This window comes from Rosa chinensis, chromosome 2, assembly GCF_002994745.2.
Source record: "Rosa chinensis cultivar Old Blush chromosome 2, RchiOBHm-V2, whole genome shotgun sequence".
In the NCBI taxonomy this organism is placed as follows: Eukaryota; Viridiplantae; Streptophyta; class Magnoliopsida; order Rosales; family Rosaceae; genus Rosa; species Rosa chinensis.
Genome location: NC_037089.1, coordinates 76,897,425 through 76,918,667, shown reverse-complemented (window position 1 = coordinate 76,918,667; position 21,243 = coordinate 76,897,425). Strand labels below are relative to the sequence as shown.

The window sequence follows — 21,243 nt, the reverse complement described above, 5'->3', positions numbered from 1 at the left end:
AAATATCACCTTGGATTCTTTGTAAGAGTGGAATGTTTGCTTTAGTGTCCTTTGCAGAGGATGGTCTCGATCCTAATTTTGCTAAGCAGGCTTTGCAGAATGAAAGATGGGCTTTAGAAGCAACCAATGAAGATTTTAGTTAATCCATGAAGTCACAATGGACTTTAGAAGTAGAAATTGGAGTCAAAGCCACTACTACAAAAAGGTCATCAGACGACGGTGAATTTCTGTTGTCTGATGACCAAACTCACCGTGGTCTAAGTGAGTGTTGTGTGATTAAAAAATCAGACAACGGTGATTTCACCGTTGTGTGATATCACTTTGCTCAACAGAATACTAGTTTCCGTTGTGTGAATGCTGCGCAGGCATGTGCCTGCCATGGCATGCGCGGGGATGCCGCGGCACAGTCAGACAACAGAAAATGAAATTTACCGTTGTCTGAGATTCATAACACACAACAGATGTAACTCATTTTTGGTTGTCTGATATTCATAACACACGACGGATATAACTCATTATTTGTTGTCTGAAACTAATAACAGACAACGGATATAACTGATTATTTGTTGTCTGAGACTAATAACAGACAACGGATGTAATTTAATATTTGTTGTCTGAGGTAAGTAACACACAACTAAAGTAAAATTATCTCCCTTGTATGTTGAGTACTCAGACAACAGTGATCGTTTTATTTCTGTTGTGTGTTATGAATCTCACACAACAGAATTTTGTTTTCTTTTGTTGTTGGTTGTTAGTTCACACAACAGGTATGTTTGGTTATCCGTTGTGTGAATATTGTAATCAAATTGGATACCAACCGGTGACTGTTGTAGGAGAAGCCTCAATTTTGAACTCTTTTATCATCACACAACACATGGTTTTGTCTTGTGTTGTATAACTTAACCTTAGACAACTTGGATTGCCTTAACAAATTGTATGAGGTTCTCTCAGACAACATATTCTTTTTATCAACTGTTGTGTGAACATTATAAACCAGTTGTGTGATTATTGGAGGTTGTGTTGTCTGAGCTTGCTTCTCACAACTTCTTGTGAACTGTTGTTTGTTCATTCATTACCTAGCTAGCTTGGAACCATTTTCCAGAAACAATCCAGCATATATTTTACCACAAAAACAGTACATATATTACCAAATGAACAGTACATATAAATTCACATTGATCCATATAATTAGTGTAACTATATAGTTGCATTTGTCAAGTACAACCAAACATCTAACTAGATAATTAAACTACTAGACAAACAAAAAAAGCATGAATGAATCAAATGTGCTGATAATTGTTTCATCTTATATCTATCAGCACAAGCAAAATTTCATCATGCTTTACAAAAACATCAGCTAGTGATGGCTCCTACACATATCTATTAACCACAAACCTAGCCCACTCATTCCTTATCTCATCAATATCCACTTGGGTATAAACAAGGCTGCTTCTTCTCTCCCACTGAAAATAATTCAAGTAACCCATGTCAAAATTACCATAAAAAGCTCACTGGAACACAAATAGAATAAACAATCTTTATGGTACCTTGCTAACAAATGAAAAGTCTTTATCCTCAATGATGTCTCTCATGTATCGCATGACAAAGTAGCCGCACTCCTTGTTGTTCGGTTGAGGAGGAATACCCTAAAAGCAGTAAATCCAACATAGCAAAAACAAAAGAATCCAAAATTAATCATGGAACCTAATACAAATTTGCTTCCAGAATCCTCTATAGGAAAAACATACATACCGACAAATTTTTCCATATAGGTGAACTTCGGCCTTTCCTACCCTTGTGTGCATTATACATAGATATTGCACTAAAACATAATAGATGCACAAACTATCAGGTTTCAAGAAATAGCCATTGTACTCAACATTTGTATGACTGTAACTTACCTATCAACAATGGAAACCCATTCTCCGGTGGGTAACCGCCTCTTCATGGGATCCATAAAATAAACAATTTCTTGTTCGGGATCCACAACAGTCAGTACCCAATGTTTACTATATAACAATACAATATGATTTTAATTATCAGTGCACATGTATCAGTACAAGCAAGTTATTACATATATAACAGTTGCTAGCATTCAGTTATCAAATTACTTACTCTGAGTTATACGGCAGCATGAAAATCTGTCCAGGTTTTGCAGATACCAGCCTCTCCTTTATATGTTGGGACCTTTCTTGACCTTTCCCACACCCAATTGCACCAATCATCGCAGGGTCAACAAAAGCAACCATATCCAACATTTTATATTGACTCAGGACATCATAGAGGTACCTAATTACAAGCATATACACCAATTTGAATTCAGCAACAGATTATTCACATTGATACACCAATGAGATAACACGTGGTACTTGCAAGAAACAAATCAAATTTTTTTTTTTACCTCTGGTATATCACTATGCAATTCCCAGTTAATTCGTTCATGGTTGCAATTCTGTGCACATCTTGCCGTAGTATAAATGTTTTCCGTGCACGGCCAAACACTTCAGCCTCAATTTGAATGGTGATAGCCTTCCTATCTTTGAATCCGACCTCACCCCACATGCACAACATGCTCAATGAATTTGGTAAGGCAGCTGCCAATGATTGTAGGCTCAACTCATCCTCAGAGAGTTCGTCTTCCTGTACCACTTTCTTTTTTCTCTTCCTCTCAGGTTTCTACACATACAAGATTGATGATTTTATTTTCTAATCTTATAGGCTGCAATCTTAAGAAAATAGGAATATGGACAAATCAAGATTTGGATATATTACAATTATTATGAGTACTTACCTTCACAGGTGACATTATGACAAGCTCTTTCGGCCATGGTACCCAACTCCCCATGGCCTGCCTAACAGTTCGTATTTCATCACCCACAGGAAACGGAACTAAGGCGTTCTCCTCAATTGCAACAGAGACTGAAACACGCAAATTATTATCCCCTAGTGGATAACCATGACAAAGTTGGGAGGGGTCATTGTGTTCCATCACAGTGCCAAGAGCTACAATATGATCAACTGAACCTAATGCGAACTTGGCACTAGTCTCAACTCCTTGTACCTGAAACACACAAAAAAGCTGGAATTTTATCTTCAAATACAGATTTCTATATACTGTGTGTGTGTGTGAAACACACAAAAAAGCTGGAATTTTATCTTCAAATACAGATTTCTATATACTGTGTGTGTGTGTGTGTGTAGTCCACAATCAATAAAAACTATACTACATTGCAATAATATAGATATCTGTTTTAAGTAACTACCACTTTCTCTCCAGCTAATTGTCCCTCAACTCCATGGTCAGCCACTTGTTTCTTTTCATGCTCACTCAACTTGCTTAGCTCATCCTTTTTATTGGAGTTGAAAACAAATTTTCCATCACACTCCTTCCTCTTTGAAACTTTGTTTTTACATTCCATTGCTTTCTCCTCAATTACAACCAAAGCTTTCTGAATTGCTTTCCCATCCACAACATTCACTACCTCGTCTTGCACTTGAGCATATCGATCTTCATCACATGTTGGACCTGCAGTTTGTGAACAACTGCCTTGCCCAGATCCATGCAGAATGTATTTCTCTAGCATTGCTGGAGAACTAGCTACTTTCCCAACCTCCCTTGCGTCTACCTTTGCTTCCAGCTGTGCAAGCTTCTGAACCCAAAATGCCCTCTCTTCTTTAATTGCCTGTTGCTTGGCCTCTTCAATGATCTTATCTTTTTGTTCTTCAAGTATTTTTTGCACACTGATTCGAATAGTCTCTTGGATGCTCTCCCTTCTACGTTTAGGGGTGTGAAAATAAGATGAGGGATTCACATAAGCTCCCACCCCTCGCACTCTACCACCATGCTCAGGAGTGCCCAAAGCCAAGGTTAACACATCATTACTTCCACTAGTGCTTAATTCTCCACTAGCAACCTTCTCCTTCAAGTCCCTCTGGTCACATTTACAAAAATAGTAAATAAGCATAGACAGAATTTTAAAAGGTCAGCTGTAGACATTGAACTTCACAAAATTATACTCACAATTTTTTCAGCGCACTGCTTCGTCCCTTCATCCTTGAAGGTTCCCTGCTTGGTCTGTCGTCCAGCGATCCATAGTGTCGCTCTATCAATTTCATCCTCCTCCATTGTTGTAGACTACCAAAAATAGATGGTTACTAAATTTGTGGTGATAAATTAATAGCCACGTTAACAAATTACCTAACAATTACCCATAACTTACCAGCTCTTCCTCCAACCCAGCATATCCCTTACGGGACATTCGGTGGGGATACTTATTCTTCGCACGCCTAGCTTGTGCCAACCTACGCACTTCCTGAAAAACAGGCCACACAATTGATATACCTCTTTAATATAACAACTTAACACAACAACCTTAATGTAAAACTTACAATAAATTGTGGGTTTGTCCGTTCAGCCACAAATTGGGTCCAATGATCCTTATTGATGAATCTATAATCATCCGGAGGAAACTTCAAGGATTCAGGGTCATCCAAGTAAGGCATAATGTAATGCCTTGTGAGCCGGGACTTGAATTCCCTCCATTTTGATGCAGCTGATCCCAATACGATTTTCCTTTTTTCAGGACCAATCTCAAATGCTCCCTGTGTATAGAAACACAGTTCTTGTAAGTGATAGGAAAACAAACAAAAGGGCCAAATTGTATTATCATTCATAATATAAGGCAGAAACTTTGATGTCAGATGGTAAAAGTTACAGGAATATGATCTGCTACTAATAACTTCATGAATAGACAAATGTATACCTGCACACGTAACCAGATTTTCTCTTTCTCCTCAGCGGTGACACCTCCAATATGGTTCTTGATAGTTCTCCAAGTAGTCCTTATGATTGGTATCTTTCTACGAGCTAAGACACCAATATATGATTGCATTTCCTTTGCTACCTTCCCGCATGGAGTCCCTTTTGCGTTGAAGAGAACCACTTTCTTCTGCCTCAAGCTCTTGCGCCTTGAAATACGTGACATTGTCACACAATGCCTCTTATATATCAACACGAACTCATATATATTTGTTGGTTTCTTTTAAACTGATAGGTACTGGAACAGGGAATCTCGGTGTGCAATGGACTGAAACAGCTACCAATCCAAGATTATGTTTTACCCTATATACCTTCAGCATACAGTAATATGCAATCGCACCCAAATAGGAAGACAAATTTTAATTCAGTTTTTCTCATTACAAAGTGGAAATTTTTTGAAATATATGTACTGAAAAAGCAAGCAAGAAAAATATGATTATCTGCAAGTAACATCAATAATCAAAAGCAAGCAACCAATCCGCAACCATCCATGTTCTATCCATTTATACTACGCACAAACAGAAAAACCAAACAGGAAGACAAACTTAATTGCAGATATATCAACAAAACTGATAGGTACTGGAACAGGGAATCTCGGTGTGCAATGGACTGAAACAGCTACCAATCCAAGATTATGTTTTACCCTATATACCTTCAGCATACAGTAATATGCAATCGCACCCAAATAGGAAGACAAATTTAAAAAAATAACAAAAAAAAATACCCAGATGAGAATTGATGGTGTTGTTGACGCTACAAACAGGACAGTGTTCTGCTGTTCTCAAAGTAGCAGGCACCTAGCTAGCTCCCAATATACAACCAACAGCCATTTCAGAGATGGATTGAAAGTTCAATTACCTAGTACTCCCACCACCAAAGCTACACACCCATTATCATCATCTGCACCAAAAAAAAATGTGAGAGAAAATAAAAGCATACTTCGAATTGATTATTTAGATGTCAACCTAAAGAACAAATAGAATATGCAAAACACAAAAACTGACATCAGTCGTAAATGAAGAACAGCAAATCATATAATAGAAGTTATGGTATATAAAAATAGAGTGAACAGCAGGAGAAGCAAACTTTCATTAGAAATAAAATTTGTTTTCAGTCTAACCTTGTTTTACCAGATTAGTAACAGAGCCTGAACTTCGGAACTGTTGAAAAACAAAAACATGTATTATGATTGAGAACATATATAATTACAGATATGGATTATACAAATCGAAAAATTGAGTAATTAAAGTACAAAGATAAAACTGAAGAATATGAAAGTGAAATTTTACCAAGCTTTCGCTGAGATTGATTGTGATGAATAAGGTTGAAATTGCCTTTTGCACACAACCTAAAGAATAAAAACATAACAACCATCACTATTCCAGCACAAAGAAAACACCCAAAAATTCGAAACCCATATCAATTGAAAGCCAAAGTTTTGAAATTCAGATAAAATAAGACCACAATAAAAGAAAAGAAACCCAACTTCTCTTGCTTTCGCGGAAAATAAGACCACAATCACTCAAAACCCCAAACTGCAGCAGGAACAATACCCCTACAAAATCCAAACCCAGGTCAATTGAAAACTACTTAGATTGGTTGTTGAACAGCAAAAACCAAAATGCTGATGTATGATGATGGAAAAGCTGAGAGACTGACAAAAAAAAAATCAAACAAATTCGAACCCATCGCAGAGTACCTGGGATCGTTTCTGTTCGAATCGAGCATCAAGTTGTTCCCGTCTAACTCTTCTTCTTCTTCTCCCTCCTCCTCTTCCTCTTTTTCTTTTTGTCTGTTCCAACAAAATCCCAAAGCAAAAACAGATTTTATTACGCGTAATCAAACAGACACCCACCACCATAGACTGAAAATAGAACCGAAAACCACCTTGATGTCGGTGTAAATCAGATACTTCCAAAAAGAAGTAGAACCGAGAATTATGAATTATAGCCATACTTCACAGGCAAAATGTCATTCATCAAAATACCAAGGGCAGAACTATCACTCCACCACTTTATAGCCAAATACCAAAGGAACTCGATCTATTGACAAACAAACATTTTGCTTTTCTATTGGCTATAGCCTAGTACAGATTAGAGTTCATTTTTTTTTTCTTTTATCAACCACCTAGTACTCAAAAACAAAGAACTACATAGACTTTCCTCAAATTAATAAAATACGATGGAAGCCAACAAAAGGAGAAGCAAGTCAACAAAGTGCAGTTCACTTCAATCATTTCTTTCATCCTCATTCCTAGAGAATCCATAATCAGAAATTGAAAACTTTCCTCCTTTTTCCATTATTCCCACATCTTCTGAGCAAACCAAAAGCAAAGCATTCAAATTTTGCTAAAAATTTCTTTGCCCCAAGTTGTAAAACACAACAAAAGAGCTTGACACGGATCCAGCATTCACAACCAATTTCTGACTCAATCATTCTCAAGTCATAAAGCTCCCACACATTGACTTCCTAAAGAACAGGTTATCAAAGATTCAAAGTTCCAATCATTTTGGCAAGATGGTTTCTGGGTATTCACAAAAGAAGACCACACAACTCGAAAATGAACAATAAGAATTTTCTTATCAAACATCCAAAAGAGAGCGACGGAGGAAGAGAGGAGAAGCACCTAGTAGTCAAAATTACGAGCAATACACATTGGGTATATTGCAATTAGGAGCAATACACCCAAAACACCAAACATCATGATTCACAAATCTGGACAACCCATTCATAAATCTGGGTAATCGATGTTTACCTAAGATTCAGGGATTGAAGCCTTGAAGGAGTCGCAGAGATATAGACTTGCAGTGAAGGTGACTCGGTGGCAGAGGAGGTGGCTCAGGCAGACTGAAAGGAGAGGCGGCTCGGTGGCTGGAGCCTGGAACTGTGGAAGGCGGAACCAAAATGGATCCGAACGGGGAGAGAAATCGCGACCGGTGGCAGATCGAGAGAGAGAAATCTCAAACGGTGGCAGATCGAGTCGGGACAGGCCAGATCGAGAGAGAGAGAGAGAGAGAGAGAGAGAGCTAAGTGTCGAGAGAGGGAGAGAGAGCTGAGAGGTGAGTATCGAGAGAGGGAGAGAGGGAGAGAGGGCTGAGTGTCGATAGTGTCGATAGTGTCGAGAGAGACCTAATTAAGTGAGTGTCGATGCAGTCGAGAGAGAGACCTAAGTGAGTGTCGATAGTGCCAAGTGTTTATTGTTCCTTTCTTTCTTTTAGACACGATGTAATCAAAACCCTAAATTTTTTTTAAGTTATTCACACAACTGATATATATCTCACCGTCGTCTGAATGTATAAAATGTAAAATCATGGAGGGAAACATGGCGCCTTCAACATTTTTGGTTAAAATGTTACCGCCATTTTCATGTTCACACAACAGAAAATCTTAAATCTGTTGTATGATTATTGTAGCTTGCACTAAGCCCTATCTCGGTGAAGACATTCAAGCAAGCATCCTTCAACTTTGGTGCTTAGTTTTTCAATCACACAACGGCAATAATAAAACCCGTTGTCCTAGTAGCCCAAATTTCAGCTTTTCAACATCCAACCAAAACTCCGAAGTGGAGGGAAATCTGCCGCTAAATTTTTAAGGCTCAGACGACGGACTATTCTTAATTTCCGTTGTGCAATGTAGTTCCTATAAAAAAGTTATCACTTTGTTGGCATTCACACAACAGAATTCAACCAGCACCGTTGTATGATTAAACTGACTTCAACACACAACAGAAGATTTTTGTTCCGTTGTGTGATTAGTGTTGTGTGATTAACTTTTTGTACTAGTGAAGGAGCACATGTGGCGTCAATGCCACATTTGGGCAGCAGGGAACGGCGGCGTCTACCGTAGATGGCCTGATATATGGGGGAATGGCGCTGTGAGGCGCAGGGGATTCCTCATGATCCAAATTTTGAGTTTTACTTCTTTTCGTTCTAAATAATGGATGTCCGTGCAAAGTCTTTAATATACGGATCATCATATCACGACCTGGGTGTCCCAAACGGTCATGCCAAAGCCTATATGTGTCGGAATCCCATAAATCATCTCTCATGACATGGTTAGATTCAATAATTTGAATAGTGGTTGCATACAACCCACTAGAACGACACATAAGTTTTTCTAAGACTCGTTTATGTCCGTAGTCATTAGAGGTGATGTAAAGGAACTCTTGTCCATTCTCACAATGTGTTTCCACATGAAAACCATTGGCTCTTATATCTTTGAAATAATAAAGTTCGAATTTAAGATATGTCCAAGACATGAAATAGAATAATCAATACTTTATTAATAATAGTCAATGATTACACCAAACTTTCTTGACCAAAATATAATCCAAAATAAAAATCAAATGTAGACAAATTGTAGTCACTCAATCCGTTCGGTAACTCCAATTTGGTTGTGACTAGGTAAGGTGAGGCGAGATTTTGGTAGAGCTGTGCTCACTTTTAAAACCGTTCAAACCTTTCTCTCAGTTCAAACCTTTCCTAGACATCACAATTAATTTTGGATGAGCCTAGAGAGAAAGAGTTAATAGAAAATGTCATTTTATTGATTTAAGGAATAATTGTTATTACATAATTCTTGAAAAATAAAAGACTATTCTAAAAATCTGTAGCATTCTATCTTGATTGCCATATTTAAAGTCTTATTGAACTCGATGTCTTGATCATCATGATACGGCTACCTTCTTAGGTACATTGCAAATCCAGGTCCATTGATCAGGCGTTCCATATCAGAAATAGACACCATGAAATTCTCCCTTGATTGAAGCGCATTGGCACAATGTGCATGGTCCCTAGGACCGGTGGCGTTGAAAAATGATGATCATGGCCAACATTGGCTCCATGGTTTCCAAGCCTTCATCCCTCAAAGTCACGCCTCCTACGGTCATGTGATTGTCGCCTTGGGCGATTACCTTCATAAGCATTTCAATCGTATGGATCATGATGTCGATGGCAACTCTTTCTAGCCATTTGACGATGCTCTGGATGGCTATCTTGAAGCTTATCAATTTCTCTTCTCACTAGCTCATTGCCATGTCTTTTAGCAATGGCCATAGCTTCAACAAACTATTGAAAACTTGTGATCCGTCTTGCCTTTACATGACTCCGGAATAAATCAGAGGGCCTCATAGCATAGACAGGGAACGTATTGAGGGTTTTCTCAATCAATTGGTAATTTGTGATCTTCTTTCCACAGAGATGCATCATTGCTTTAATGTAGAGAGCTTCCAAATAAAATTGCATGACTGTATCAAATTCAGAAAAGCGAAGATCATTCCATTCTACTTCCAGATTCAGAAGAATGGAGACACAAATATTTCCATAACGTTCATGAAGCGCTTCCCAAAGCTTTATTGCTCTATCCTCATTCATGTACTCAAATTGGAGGTCACTATCCATGTGACGTTTAATTAGGGCAAGTGCCCTAGAATTATCGATCTCAGTTTGAGGGTCTAGAGCAGTTCCTTTAGGACAAACCTCTTGGATTGTGTGCAATAAATCAAGGGTAATAAGGTGGATCTCAACGTTAACGGCCCATATTAAGTACCTTTTGCCTGCATAATCCAATGAAACAAAATCGAGTTTGTTTGCGTTTGACATCCTGAAAGATGAAACAAGAACAAGTTAGTTTTGAAGTCAATGCTTCCAAGAAAACTAATAATAAGATTTCCGAGCTATGTTACCAAGAAATCGATTTCCAAGAATTTTTGGATTAGACCGAAACAATGATGTTTATATGATCATAAATAGATGCTTACAGACGCTCTTAATCTGAAGTCTTACGAACACTCTTAGTTCGTTTAGCATGAATCCCCACGATTCCGCTTTTCAAAGAATTGAACCCACATTATAGAAAGGTGGGATGTAGAAGAAGGGAGGTTGCAAGTTCCTTAGAAAAAAAGAAAGAAAGTAAAGACAGAAAGTAGGAATTTTAATTAAAATTTACTTGTTAATTCGGAACTTGAAACCTTGTAACTTTGGAAGCTTTAAGAAGCGAGAAAAGGTGGTGGGAAAATAGGCTTGGCCAGAGGTGCTACTTGCTTTGGCGGAAGGTTGCAGATGCGTGGCAGAGAGGTTGTTGGAGGCTAGCCGAGATGTGGCCGGTTTGGCTAGCTGCTTGGCTGGTATAGGCCGAAAAACATGGCTGAGAGGGCTGCAGGAGGCAGCGAGCTGTGATGCGGGGCTGCTGGGGGTAGCGAGTACGCGGCAGGTGAGGCGGAGGAGACGTGCGGCGCGGAATGCTTCGGCAGTTTAGGGCTAGCGTGGGCTAGGTGCAAGCAGGGCTCACGGTAGAGGTTTTTTTTTTTAGTTTTTATGTTTTAGTTTTTGTGGTTAGGGCTCGTGCTGATAACGTGTTTAAGAATAAAGGATTCGAGAGAGATTAATGAGAGAATAATTTTTTCACTATTGATAATAAGAGCCCTATATATAGGGATTATAAAGTATATATTCTAATGATAAAGGAAAACTATTCCGAATACGACTAGGAATTCTAGAATCTTCTCTCCTATTACAATAATAGAACTAATCATAGTTTGATAAGACAACTAAATGTCAACATTCTTCAACAATTCCCTAAATTTACAGTAATCCCTAAAATTTTAAGGAAGAATTATGAAGATTTTAGAAATTTCTGTAAAATAGGGAATCTGTTGGAGTTGGAGAAGAAAAAAAAGGCTAAAACTTAGTGCTTCCCTATAATACATAAATTATAGAGAAGCTGTTGGAATCGCTCTAACAGTGGTGTGTGCAATGTGCACAATACTAATATTGTGGTTGGGCTTGGGTTCAGTTTTTGAGCCCAGACCATGCTGTTTTTTTCTTTATAGTTGTTATTTACTTATGTTGTTTAATTTTGTTGCGCATTTTGCGAGTAATAAGTCTCTGCATTAGTTGTATAGGGCTAGTTGGGCTTTGTGCTTGTATGTGCACTCAAAGTGCCTTGTCTGCTCTAGGTAGGCGGCGAGTTACTTACTTCATCAAATGGTAGCTACCTCCTAGTGGCAGAGTGAGACTTATTGTCGTTGGATTTATCCTCCGATAGCAACATGGTATGATTGGGTTACATATTGAGTTATCTTTCCGTTATGTCACTACTATGTCAAATCAAAGAGAGTTGCCAATAGAGCGCTCTTTGCTAGTTGGTGCCTAGTTGAATATAGTAATTGGGTAGAGACTCATGATAGTATTTTTAGGATGTTCTCTAGATACTTATTGTAATCAAGGGTTTAGCCGTTTAGGCTTAATATCCCCCCACTTGTATTCGACAGTTTCATTAATTAAGACTTGAGGGCAGCCGCACCAACCCTTTATTAAAAAAAAAAAATGACGTGACTAAATTATATGTCATGATATGAGGCTGTGGTAGCCCAGTTTAGCTAACGGGTTTTGCGGTGACAATTGTCATATGATATTTAATTTACGGGTTTTGTAGTGGTATTCCCATATATATTAAAGGACTAAATTCAGTTTGCTTCCTTCAACTTAGGGGCAAACATCATGTTAGTCCTTGATCTTTTTTTTTAATCAAGATCATCCCTGAACTTCTCAAATGCATCATTCATGTCCAATTCTTAGAAATTCATCAAATTGTGACGTCAGATAATGACATGGCACCGACAGCATGACCCACTTTCAGATTTTCAACCTACAAGAAGGGCAAAATTCCCAAAATAACCTTTTTTTAAAAATAAAAAAAAACTAAAACAAATTTTCATCTCACCTCCGTCTCTTCTCTCTTCTTCCATAACACTTCTCCATATTTTCTAGAAGTCATTTTGCAGGTAAAGGAAATTGACATATTAAGGACAAATAGGTTGAATTTCATAGATATCCATAAAACCATAATTGATACTCTTCGGCAAAAATCGAAGAAGTCTGGGAATGTACTTAAGCAAGAGAATGAAAAGCAAAAAATGTTTTGTAGCGACCACATGTAAACCTCTGGACCGCTGCCGAAACTTCCAAACTACAATATGCTCCAATTAGGGCCGACAGAAAACCCTTCCTTTAAGCTCTAGAAAACTCATCTCGGATCTTGGGTCTCTTAAGCTCTGATTACAGCTTGAAGCCTTTCAGCAAATCAGACCAAATTTCTTCTTCTTCTTCAAAGCCCCCAAATTTCGATCTTGGATCTACTGGGTCCTCCTACATATCAACTCGCACCTCTAATTCATTCAATGGGTCCTTCTCAGACGATCACAACTCAATCTTCTGAGCCCCCAAAGCCCAAGATTTTGAGCGAGCTGAAGTGGACGAGTCCAGAACAAAGCTGCGACCATTGTCAAAGGTGGAGTCAACGGTGGAGCCGTAGTCGAGGAGGTAGTTTTCGACCGGAGAGAAGGCGGAGAAGGTGAGGGTAGAGAGAGAGAGCATGAGGTTTGTGTAGTGAAACGCCATCAGAAATTCGAAGGTGGAGATCCGACGAGACCCAAAATGGTGATATGTCTATTTTGCCCTTGTTAGGGGTTCAAATGATGAACAGTGGACCATGCTTGTTAGTTCCAAGTCACCGTCTGACGTCACAATTGGATGGATTTATGAAACTACTAACAGACGCAACAACAACAATAGTAAAAAAAAGGACAGAAAGGAAATCAAGGACGCAAATTAAAAGGAGACATCAGGAGCTTCGTAGGACAGCCAACGCAGCAGCGTCCCTCAAGCAGGGAGCGCATGTCTAGGGGCACCTGGAGGTGCAGGAACTGAAGGAATAACAGTTGGGGGGCAAGGTAAACCATCTCTTGATAAAACATGAACCAGGGAAGACGGAGGGCTAGAAGCCCAAACCTCGGGGCACGTCTTCCTCACTGTAAGCGCAGCGACATGGTGAGCCGCCTCATTCGCTTTCCGGGGGATCCAACGCCAGCTCGATCTCCTTCGTAGTGGTGAGTCGCATCTAATCCTCATGACAATTGGAAAAATTTTCCATGGGATTGAATGATTTTGATTATTGATGCACTTAATCAACTCTTGACAGTCAGACTCGAAGAGAATGTGGGCATTTGGAAAAATCTTTGCTACAGAGCAAGCAATAGCAGCAGCTTTGGCCTCTGCTTCAAGGGGTGAAGCCGCAAAACCCAACCATCTCGTTGATTATAAATTAATTTTGTGTTTAAATCGGTGGATTGAACATGATGGTTGTGGGTGAATTCTTGTCATGAACTAGTTCGCTTAGTTCTCAACTTTTTGCTTTGTAATCGATGATCTCATGGTTACTTGATAACATTACTTTTATTTTTGTCACTCACTGACCTTGTTTTTTTTGCTCATCCCTCAATAATTGTGTGTTTGCAGATTTCTTGGCACTTTGATGAAGTTCGTTTATATTTGTTTTTATACTTTTTGTTATTTTCCTAGCAGAATTTGTATTGCTATATTGAATATGGGTTTGGGTTGTAGAATATGATACATGGAACGGTCCAACAAAAATACAAGTAAGCTGACATGAGGTATATCCAAGAGAAATTTTGAAAAACGAAGCTTAAACTCTACTAGTGGAGGCGCCACTGAAAGAATGAAAAATGAAATGATGCCGTCGCATTACGATGATGATTAGATATTTGCCATGGAGTCGGACAAGGCAATCTCGACGCCATCTGAGTAGTCGGGTGGCGTCTACGGTCACAGAAAGAGGACAAAGCTCACTCCCTCTCTGTTATCAGTCACTCCCAATTAAGTACGTCCCAACTGTTTAAGTATGAGATAATTCGATAGAGATTGTAGAGAGAATTGTAATCATATTATTGCGAATAGGAGCTCTATATATAGGGATTTCAAAGTACATGTTCTAATGTTACAAGGAATACTAATCCGAGTAGGATTAGGAATTCTAGAACATTCTCTCCTATTACTACTCCTAGTTTGATTAGGCACACAAGACTTGATTTTCCTTCAACACTCCTCTTTGTGCCGCTCAAACTTGGTGGTGACACTTCATCCGTTGCCCAGTTAAAAATCTTGCTCGAGTGAAAAACCCTGTGAGACAAAAACACGCTCGAGGAGGAGAAAAAGAGTACAACACGTCCTCTACTCTTCGAGATCGAACATGTAGACATCTTAACTCCCCCTGATGTCGATATCTCCCCCTGATTGCTACAATTATGGGAGTTCAGATAACTTTGTCAATCCGATGCTCTTCACATGTTTCTCGAAGGTGGATTTAAGTAACGACTTAGTGAATAAGTCTGCTACATTATCCTCTGATCGGATTTGATTCACTTCAATCTTTAGAAGTGATTGTTGTTGCTGATTATAAAAGAACTTAGGCGATATGTGCTAGGTGTTGTCGCTCTTGATGAAACCTAACTTCATTTGTTCAATACAAGCTACATTATCCTTATAAATGCATGTAGGTTCATCCGTGGTAGACTTCAAACCACAACTTCCTTGAATATGTCTAATTACAGACCTTAGCTATATGCATTCACGCACAGCTTCATATAGAGCAGTAATCTCTGCATAATTTGAGGAAGTAGCAACAAGGAAGATATCGCAGTGCTTCTCATGGTAAAGACATAACCCGTTTGGGAGCGATCTTTGTGAGGGTCAGAGAGGTACCCTGCATCAGCAAAACCCATCAAAACATCATTGTCGTTTTGATATAAGGGAATAGGATGAGGCCGGAAACCATGGGCTGCGGTGGTGCTGGCGGCGGCAACATGGTCGGCGGTCATGTTATGGACGGTGGCAATTTGCCTCTTGTGGTCCGGTCCCAAATTTCCGTCATTCATTTTCTCTCTGTAGGGATAAAATAGGCCCATATCAATCGTACCTCTTAGATATCGAAAGATTGTCTTTACACTAATCCAATGGCGGCGTGTTGGCATAGAGCTATGTCGAGCTGACAAGTTCACTACAAATAAGATATCTGGTCTTGTGCATTGAGCTAAGTACAATAATGCGCCTATTGCACTTAAATAGGGCACTTCGGCCTCTAGTGATTCTTCGTTCTCATCCTTTGGACGAAACGGATCTTTTCCGGGCTCAAAACTACGACCAATCATGGGAGTACTCACAGGCTTGGCTTTATCTTCATTAAAGTGCCTTAGAATTTTTTGAGTATATGCAGACTGATGGATCAAAATCTCATCACTAGGTGCTCGAGTTCTAAACCGAGACAAAACCGTATTTTCCCAAGATCTTTCATCTCAAATTCGGATTTCAAGTATTTAGCAGTTTCCTTTAACTCATCTAGAGTTCCAATTAGGTTCATGTCATCGACATAAACTGCTACGATTGCAAATCCGGAACTTGTTCTTTTAATGAACTCGCATGAGCATATTTCATTATTGATATATCTCTTTCGAATCAAGTAGTCACTTAGACGGTTATATCACATCCTTCCGGATTGTTTTTGTCACACCCCGAATTTTGAAATAAGGATTCAAATCCGGAACATGACTAATAACAATACAATAACGTTCTGAATTTTTCTCTCAGAAACAACCACTAGTTACACCTCTTGATATTACATAAACCAAATCCTCAAGCTACTTATTACAGCACACTCTCACCAAATCAAATTGTAAAACTCAAATGAGTATAATTCTCCTCACAAAACAAATGCTGTAAATCTAATACTACTACTCTAAACCGCACGATCACTGCCTTGATTCTCCTGACCTGTGAGATTACCCGCTACACAATTTGAATAGTGTACCGGGATTGCAACAACACCAAACCCGGTAAGCTTTTTGCAAAGCTCGTGAGTAAACAAGAAAGAACTGTTGATTTATTTAAATTACAATTATTATAACTCAAGTAAACAATCAACACACTCACAAGGTAACTTCAAAAATCAGAGAAACATAAAAGTAAGTATTTTTCGATACTCTCTTTTAAAAACTCAACCAACAAATATTGCATCATTAATATGTGAAATAACATTAAAGCAATGCATGCTTGATTTTCTTTTTACTAACACCTTCACATATTCAAAATATATCATGCATAGATATTTGATCAATTTCACATAACTCCTTCACATATTCAAAATATATCATGGATAGATATTTGATCAATTTCACATAACACCTTCACATATTTCAAATATATCATGGATAGATATTTGATCAATTTCAGTCTTTTTAGTGAATTTTCAGATTAACTGGTAACAAGTCACAAATCCACATGCTAGGGACCGACGTACTATTCCCATAGCATGGGACAACCAGGTTGACTGGTATCAAATCACAAATCCACGTACTAGGAACCGACGTACTATTCCCAAAGTACGGGTAAGCCGCAGCACACCAAGGACACAACCAAGGCATGTATACTCAAAGTAAGCACCCTTCCTAAGAGTATAATAGTGCACTATCTGAAGGGACTAGGGCCCACAGCTTAACAACCACGAAGCACAACCACGAAGCACAACCACGAAGCATAACCACGAAGCACATTTACCAGTAATTCACTTAAGCACGGGGTTGTTATAATCACCCGGCTTCATAATTATATTTTTCAGACATAATCAAATTCACAACATACAATCTTTATAAGTTTTAGATTGTATAAATGTATATGTACACCCATATAAAGAGACATATTATTTCAAGACAAATCTTTACTTCTTAAAATAATTTCCACATATTCACAATTGGCCATATAAAATAGCTTTCACATCATATGATCAACATTTCATTATTCAACAATTAAATGAGAGATTAATAGTTTGAATAATATCCAATCAATTCGCAATCATTTCATCATACCAATCACACGTCAATCAACATATATATTTCACGTAAATATATATATATACGTAATCATCCACTCAGGAATGACCACTAATACCAACTATAGTTCAAGTATAAAAAAACGTGAAATTCATTTGTATAATAAAATCATTTTACTTACCTATGGACCGTAGTTGATCAAGTCCATATGATTTAAAACAAATATTTATTCCATAAATATTTTCACACAATTACGACAAAAATAAAGTAATTAAATTTATTGGGTTCGTAATATGAACCACGTGAGATTTACTCACCTCTAATCCAGCTGCGTCTTCTAAAAAGTCAAATATAACGATATTCCAAACGCTCGTCAACTCAAACCGTCAAGTACCTAATCAAGTATGGTCTTTGCTTAGTAAACGAAATACAAAATAAACTTAAACGACGATCCAACGGTCAGATTCTAAAATAAAGATGATCCAAAGGTCGGATTCTAAAATAAAGACGATCCAACGGTCGGATTCGAAAATAAAGGTGATCCAACGGTCGGATCGAAATTATATGATGATCTAACGGTCGGATCCTCACGGATCGCCCTTAGGATCATCCTCCAAAATTATCACGAAGATCCAACGGTCAGATCTTCCTGAACCGTCCTTATAAACATCTCCACAAAATTCCATGAAAATCCGACGGTCGGATTCTCACGAATCGCCTTCCGAATCACTATTTCACAAATATACGAAGATCCAACGGTCGGATCTTCGCCCGTGACCTCACAAAGTCACCGGGACAGTCATACGATCAACATACTAAAATTTGAAGTAAAACCGATGGTCTGATCTTCACAGATCGAAAACCGAAGATAAACGTAAAAACGTAAATCCACTATTTATCAACTTTTTCTAAAATAATCTTATAATATATCAAAACGCTCGTATCGATGCACAGATGAATAAACTGAAAACAGAACACAAAAATACGGCCGGACGCGCCGCCACAAGCGGCGGTCAAACCGGCGGTCAACGGCGGCGGTCAACGCCGGGCCAACCACCTCCGATGGCAAAGTGACCAACTACAAACTTCTTCAGAATTAAAGGGTGATCAACTTTCATACCTGGAGCTAAGCCCGGTTCGGCCTAGATCGTCCTAGATCAAGCTTTCAAGTTTGGATCAATCCGGTGCGTCTGATCTGATCAGATTGAATCTGGGACGTTGAAAAAGTCAAACCATGATCTAGCGTTCTATACACAAAATCGTGATGAAAGGCTTACATGGGGATGATCAGCATGAGGAGGAGATCACGAAAATGGGGAGGATCGGCCGAGGGGACTCCGGAAAACGAGAAATCCGGCCGGGTCACCGATCGGAGTCTGGGTGGCTTCGATCCGGCTTTCGGGGCAGCGGAGGAGAAAATAGATGGCAGAGGGCGGCTGGACGGATCACGACGATCACGGAGAGGGCCGGGTCGTGGCCGGAGGACGCCGGAAGAGGGAGATGGATCCGGGTCGGGTCGGTCGGTACCCGGCGAAACTGAAGAGAAACGGAAGAGAGAGAAGGGAGAAAACCGGGGGACCGAAGAGCAAAAACTGGAATTTTTCGTCCTTAATGAAAAATTCCGGATTTTCTGATATTTATAGAAAATTCTCAAATTTCAAATATTCATAACTTATTCATACGAACTCCGAATATTGCGTTCCACATATGCACGCGATCGTATCGACGAGCTCTACAACTTTCATGAAGGAAATTTTCCCAAATTCGGTACGTATAAAAAGTCACTTTTTGAGACCCCCTAAATAACGTTCGATTTCGAAAATAAAATCGTTCGAACTAGTTCCACAACTTCTCCAGGCTTCGTACTCGCTCTTAATACCGCGAAATCAATTCTAAAAATCCACGGAATTTAATTTGGATTTTTCGGGGTATTACAGTTTTAATCCATATAGTGAGCGTTTTAATCTTATTGAAAATGCGCTCCGTGGTTTAGAGCCTCTTGATTTGGGTAATTGAAGTCCATCTGGAACCTTCATATATATATATATATATATATATATATATATATATATATATCTTTGAATCTAGATCCCCATAGAGATATACTGTAACCACATCCATAAGCTGCATGTCAAGTTTTTTGGAAACTACCAAACTGACAAGGTAGCGAAATGTTATAATGTCCATCACGAGAGAGTATATCTCCTCGTAGTCAATTCCAGGGCGTTGTGAGAAACCTTGCGCCATAAGGCGGGCTTTATATCTAACCACCTCATTTTTCTCATTATGTTTTCTAATAAAGACCCAACAGGTTTTACATCTGGGGGTGTCTGCCTTATAGGCCCAAATACCTGTCTCTTTGCTAGTGAATCCAATTCAGCCTGGATCGCATCTTTCCATTTAGGCCAATCCGCTCTTCGTTGACATTCTTCGACAAAGCGATGTTCAATATCATCATATTCTATAATTCCTTTTGCAACATGATATGCAAATGCATCATCAATTGCCATAGAATTTCTATCCATCATCTCATGTACACTAGTGTAATTCATGGAGATCTCTCTATTCTCTAGAATTGGTTCTGACATTGGAGCATCCCCCTATGATGTCTCTTGGACATAACCATAATCTGGAATATTCTCATGAGATGGATTATTTACATCGATGATTAATGGATTATTTTGTGTCAAACTCGCTTTCTTTCTTGGGCGATAATCCATCGAACCTATAGGCCTCCCGCGCTTCCTGGCAAGAGCTGTAGGCCTAGCCACAAAGTCACCAAGGGTAGGGACGTTGGTGCCATCCTCATGTACTCTTGAGGTGGCATCATGTCCTTTAATTTTAGGGACATCAATCCTTGCAGGCACGTTTGCAGCAAGTATGTGTGATCTCGTCACTTTAGCGATATCAGAATACGCATCAGGCATCGATTCTGCTACGTTCTGAAGATCGAGAATTCTCTGCACTTCAATTTCGGACTGTGCGGTTCGGGGATCAAGATGAAACAAAGTGGGGACAGACCACGACAATTCTTGTCGTTCCTGTTGAACATTTATGTTACTATCTCCCCCTAACGACGGGAAAACTATCTCATCGAAGTGACAATCCGCAAATCTAGCGGTAAAAAGATCGCCTGTCAAGGGTTCTATGTAGCGGACAATGGTTGGAGAATCATATCCAACGTAAACGCCTAATCGTCGTTGAAGACCCATTTTAGTGCGCTGTGGCGGCACAATAGGCACATATATTGCACACCCAAATTTACGTAAGTGTGAGACATTAAGCTCATACCCAATCACCATCTGGGACGCAGAAAAGGGTTGAGTGGCAGTGGGCCTCAGACGAATAAGCATAGATGCATGCAATATGATTCCACGCATTTTTATACGCGTAATTGCACTCTAAATACTAGAATTAAGCTAATCCTCAAGTTAATTAATATGTAATTAACCCATTTTTATTTATTTGTAGAAAATAAGCAGAGTCACGGATATCGGAAGAAATTGGCGCGAAATCGAAGCAAATAATGAAGAAACGAAGAAAAGAAGAATTTCTGTTGATTAATTATTCTTTTCATTAATTAATCATTGAATAATGATTAGTTAATAGAGGTTTAATCATCAGAGCATCATCACGTGGAGAAGCATGCAGCAATTAAACAATTATTTGTTTAATTAAGTTCAGCCACTTAGAAAATGACACGTGGCAGTCCATAATCATCCTACTCTCTCATGCGCCAGTATGC

General features: G+C 38.9%; 1 protein-coding gene and 1 long non-coding RNA gene across 4 annotated transcripts; both read right to left on the bottom strand.

Moving 5' to 3' along the window:
- Nucleotides 1-1,370: 1,370 nt before the first annotated feature.
- On the bottom strand, nt 1,371-5,187 carry LOC112185047. Its single transcript, XM_024323258.2, has 12 exons — nt 4,764-5,187; nt 4,390-4,602; nt 4,221-4,313; nt 4,022-4,135; nt 3,264-3,932; nt 2,792-3,061; nt 2,402-2,676; nt 2,116-2,289; nt 1,902-2,009; nt 1,753-1,822; nt 1,548-1,646; nt 1,371-1,463 (listed from the first exon to the last, which is right to left on the bottom strand). The coding sequence occupies exons 1-12, from the start codon at nt 4,983-4,985 to the stop codon at nt 1,371-1,373; spliced, it is 2,400 nt and encodes a 799-aa protein (XP_024179026.1). The 5' UTR covers nt 4,986-5,187.
- A 925-nt stretch (nt 5,188-6,112) lies between these two features.
- Nucleotides 6,113-7,889, bottom strand: LOC121051928. 3 transcript variants are annotated; one of them, XR_005807486.1, is made up of 4 exons: nt 7,575-7,889; nt 6,519-6,611; nt 6,306-6,374; nt 6,113-6,167 (listed from the first exon to the last, which is right to left on the bottom strand). It is a non-coding gene; the product is annotated as an uncharacterized LOC121051928 (long non-coding RNA). The 3 variants fall into 3 exon arrangements; XR_005807485.1 differs by lacking the exon at nt 7,575-7,889 and adding an exon at nt 6,707-6,789; XR_005807484.1 differs by lacking the exon at nt 7,575-7,889 and having other exon boundaries at nt 6,519-6,759.
- Nucleotides 7,890-21,243: the final 13,354 nt, after the last annotated feature.

What these genes read in the sequence shown, in the direction of transcription:
- LOC112185047 (XM_024323258.2), bottom strand. Translation starts at nt 4,985, where the DNA reads ATGTCACGTATTTCAAGGCGCAAGAGCTTGAGGCAGAAGAAAGTGGTT. An exon ending in CTGGGTTGGAGGAAGAGCTG is followed by an intron (nt 4,136 to 4,220) that starts GTAAGTTATGGG and finishes TATTTTTGGTAG; the next exon opens with TCTACAACAATGGAGGAGGA. An exon ending in TGCATAGTGATATACCAGAG is followed by an intron (nt 2,290 to 2,401) that starts GTAAAAAAAAAA and finishes GCTTGTAATTAG; the next exon opens with GTACCTCTATGATGTCCTGA.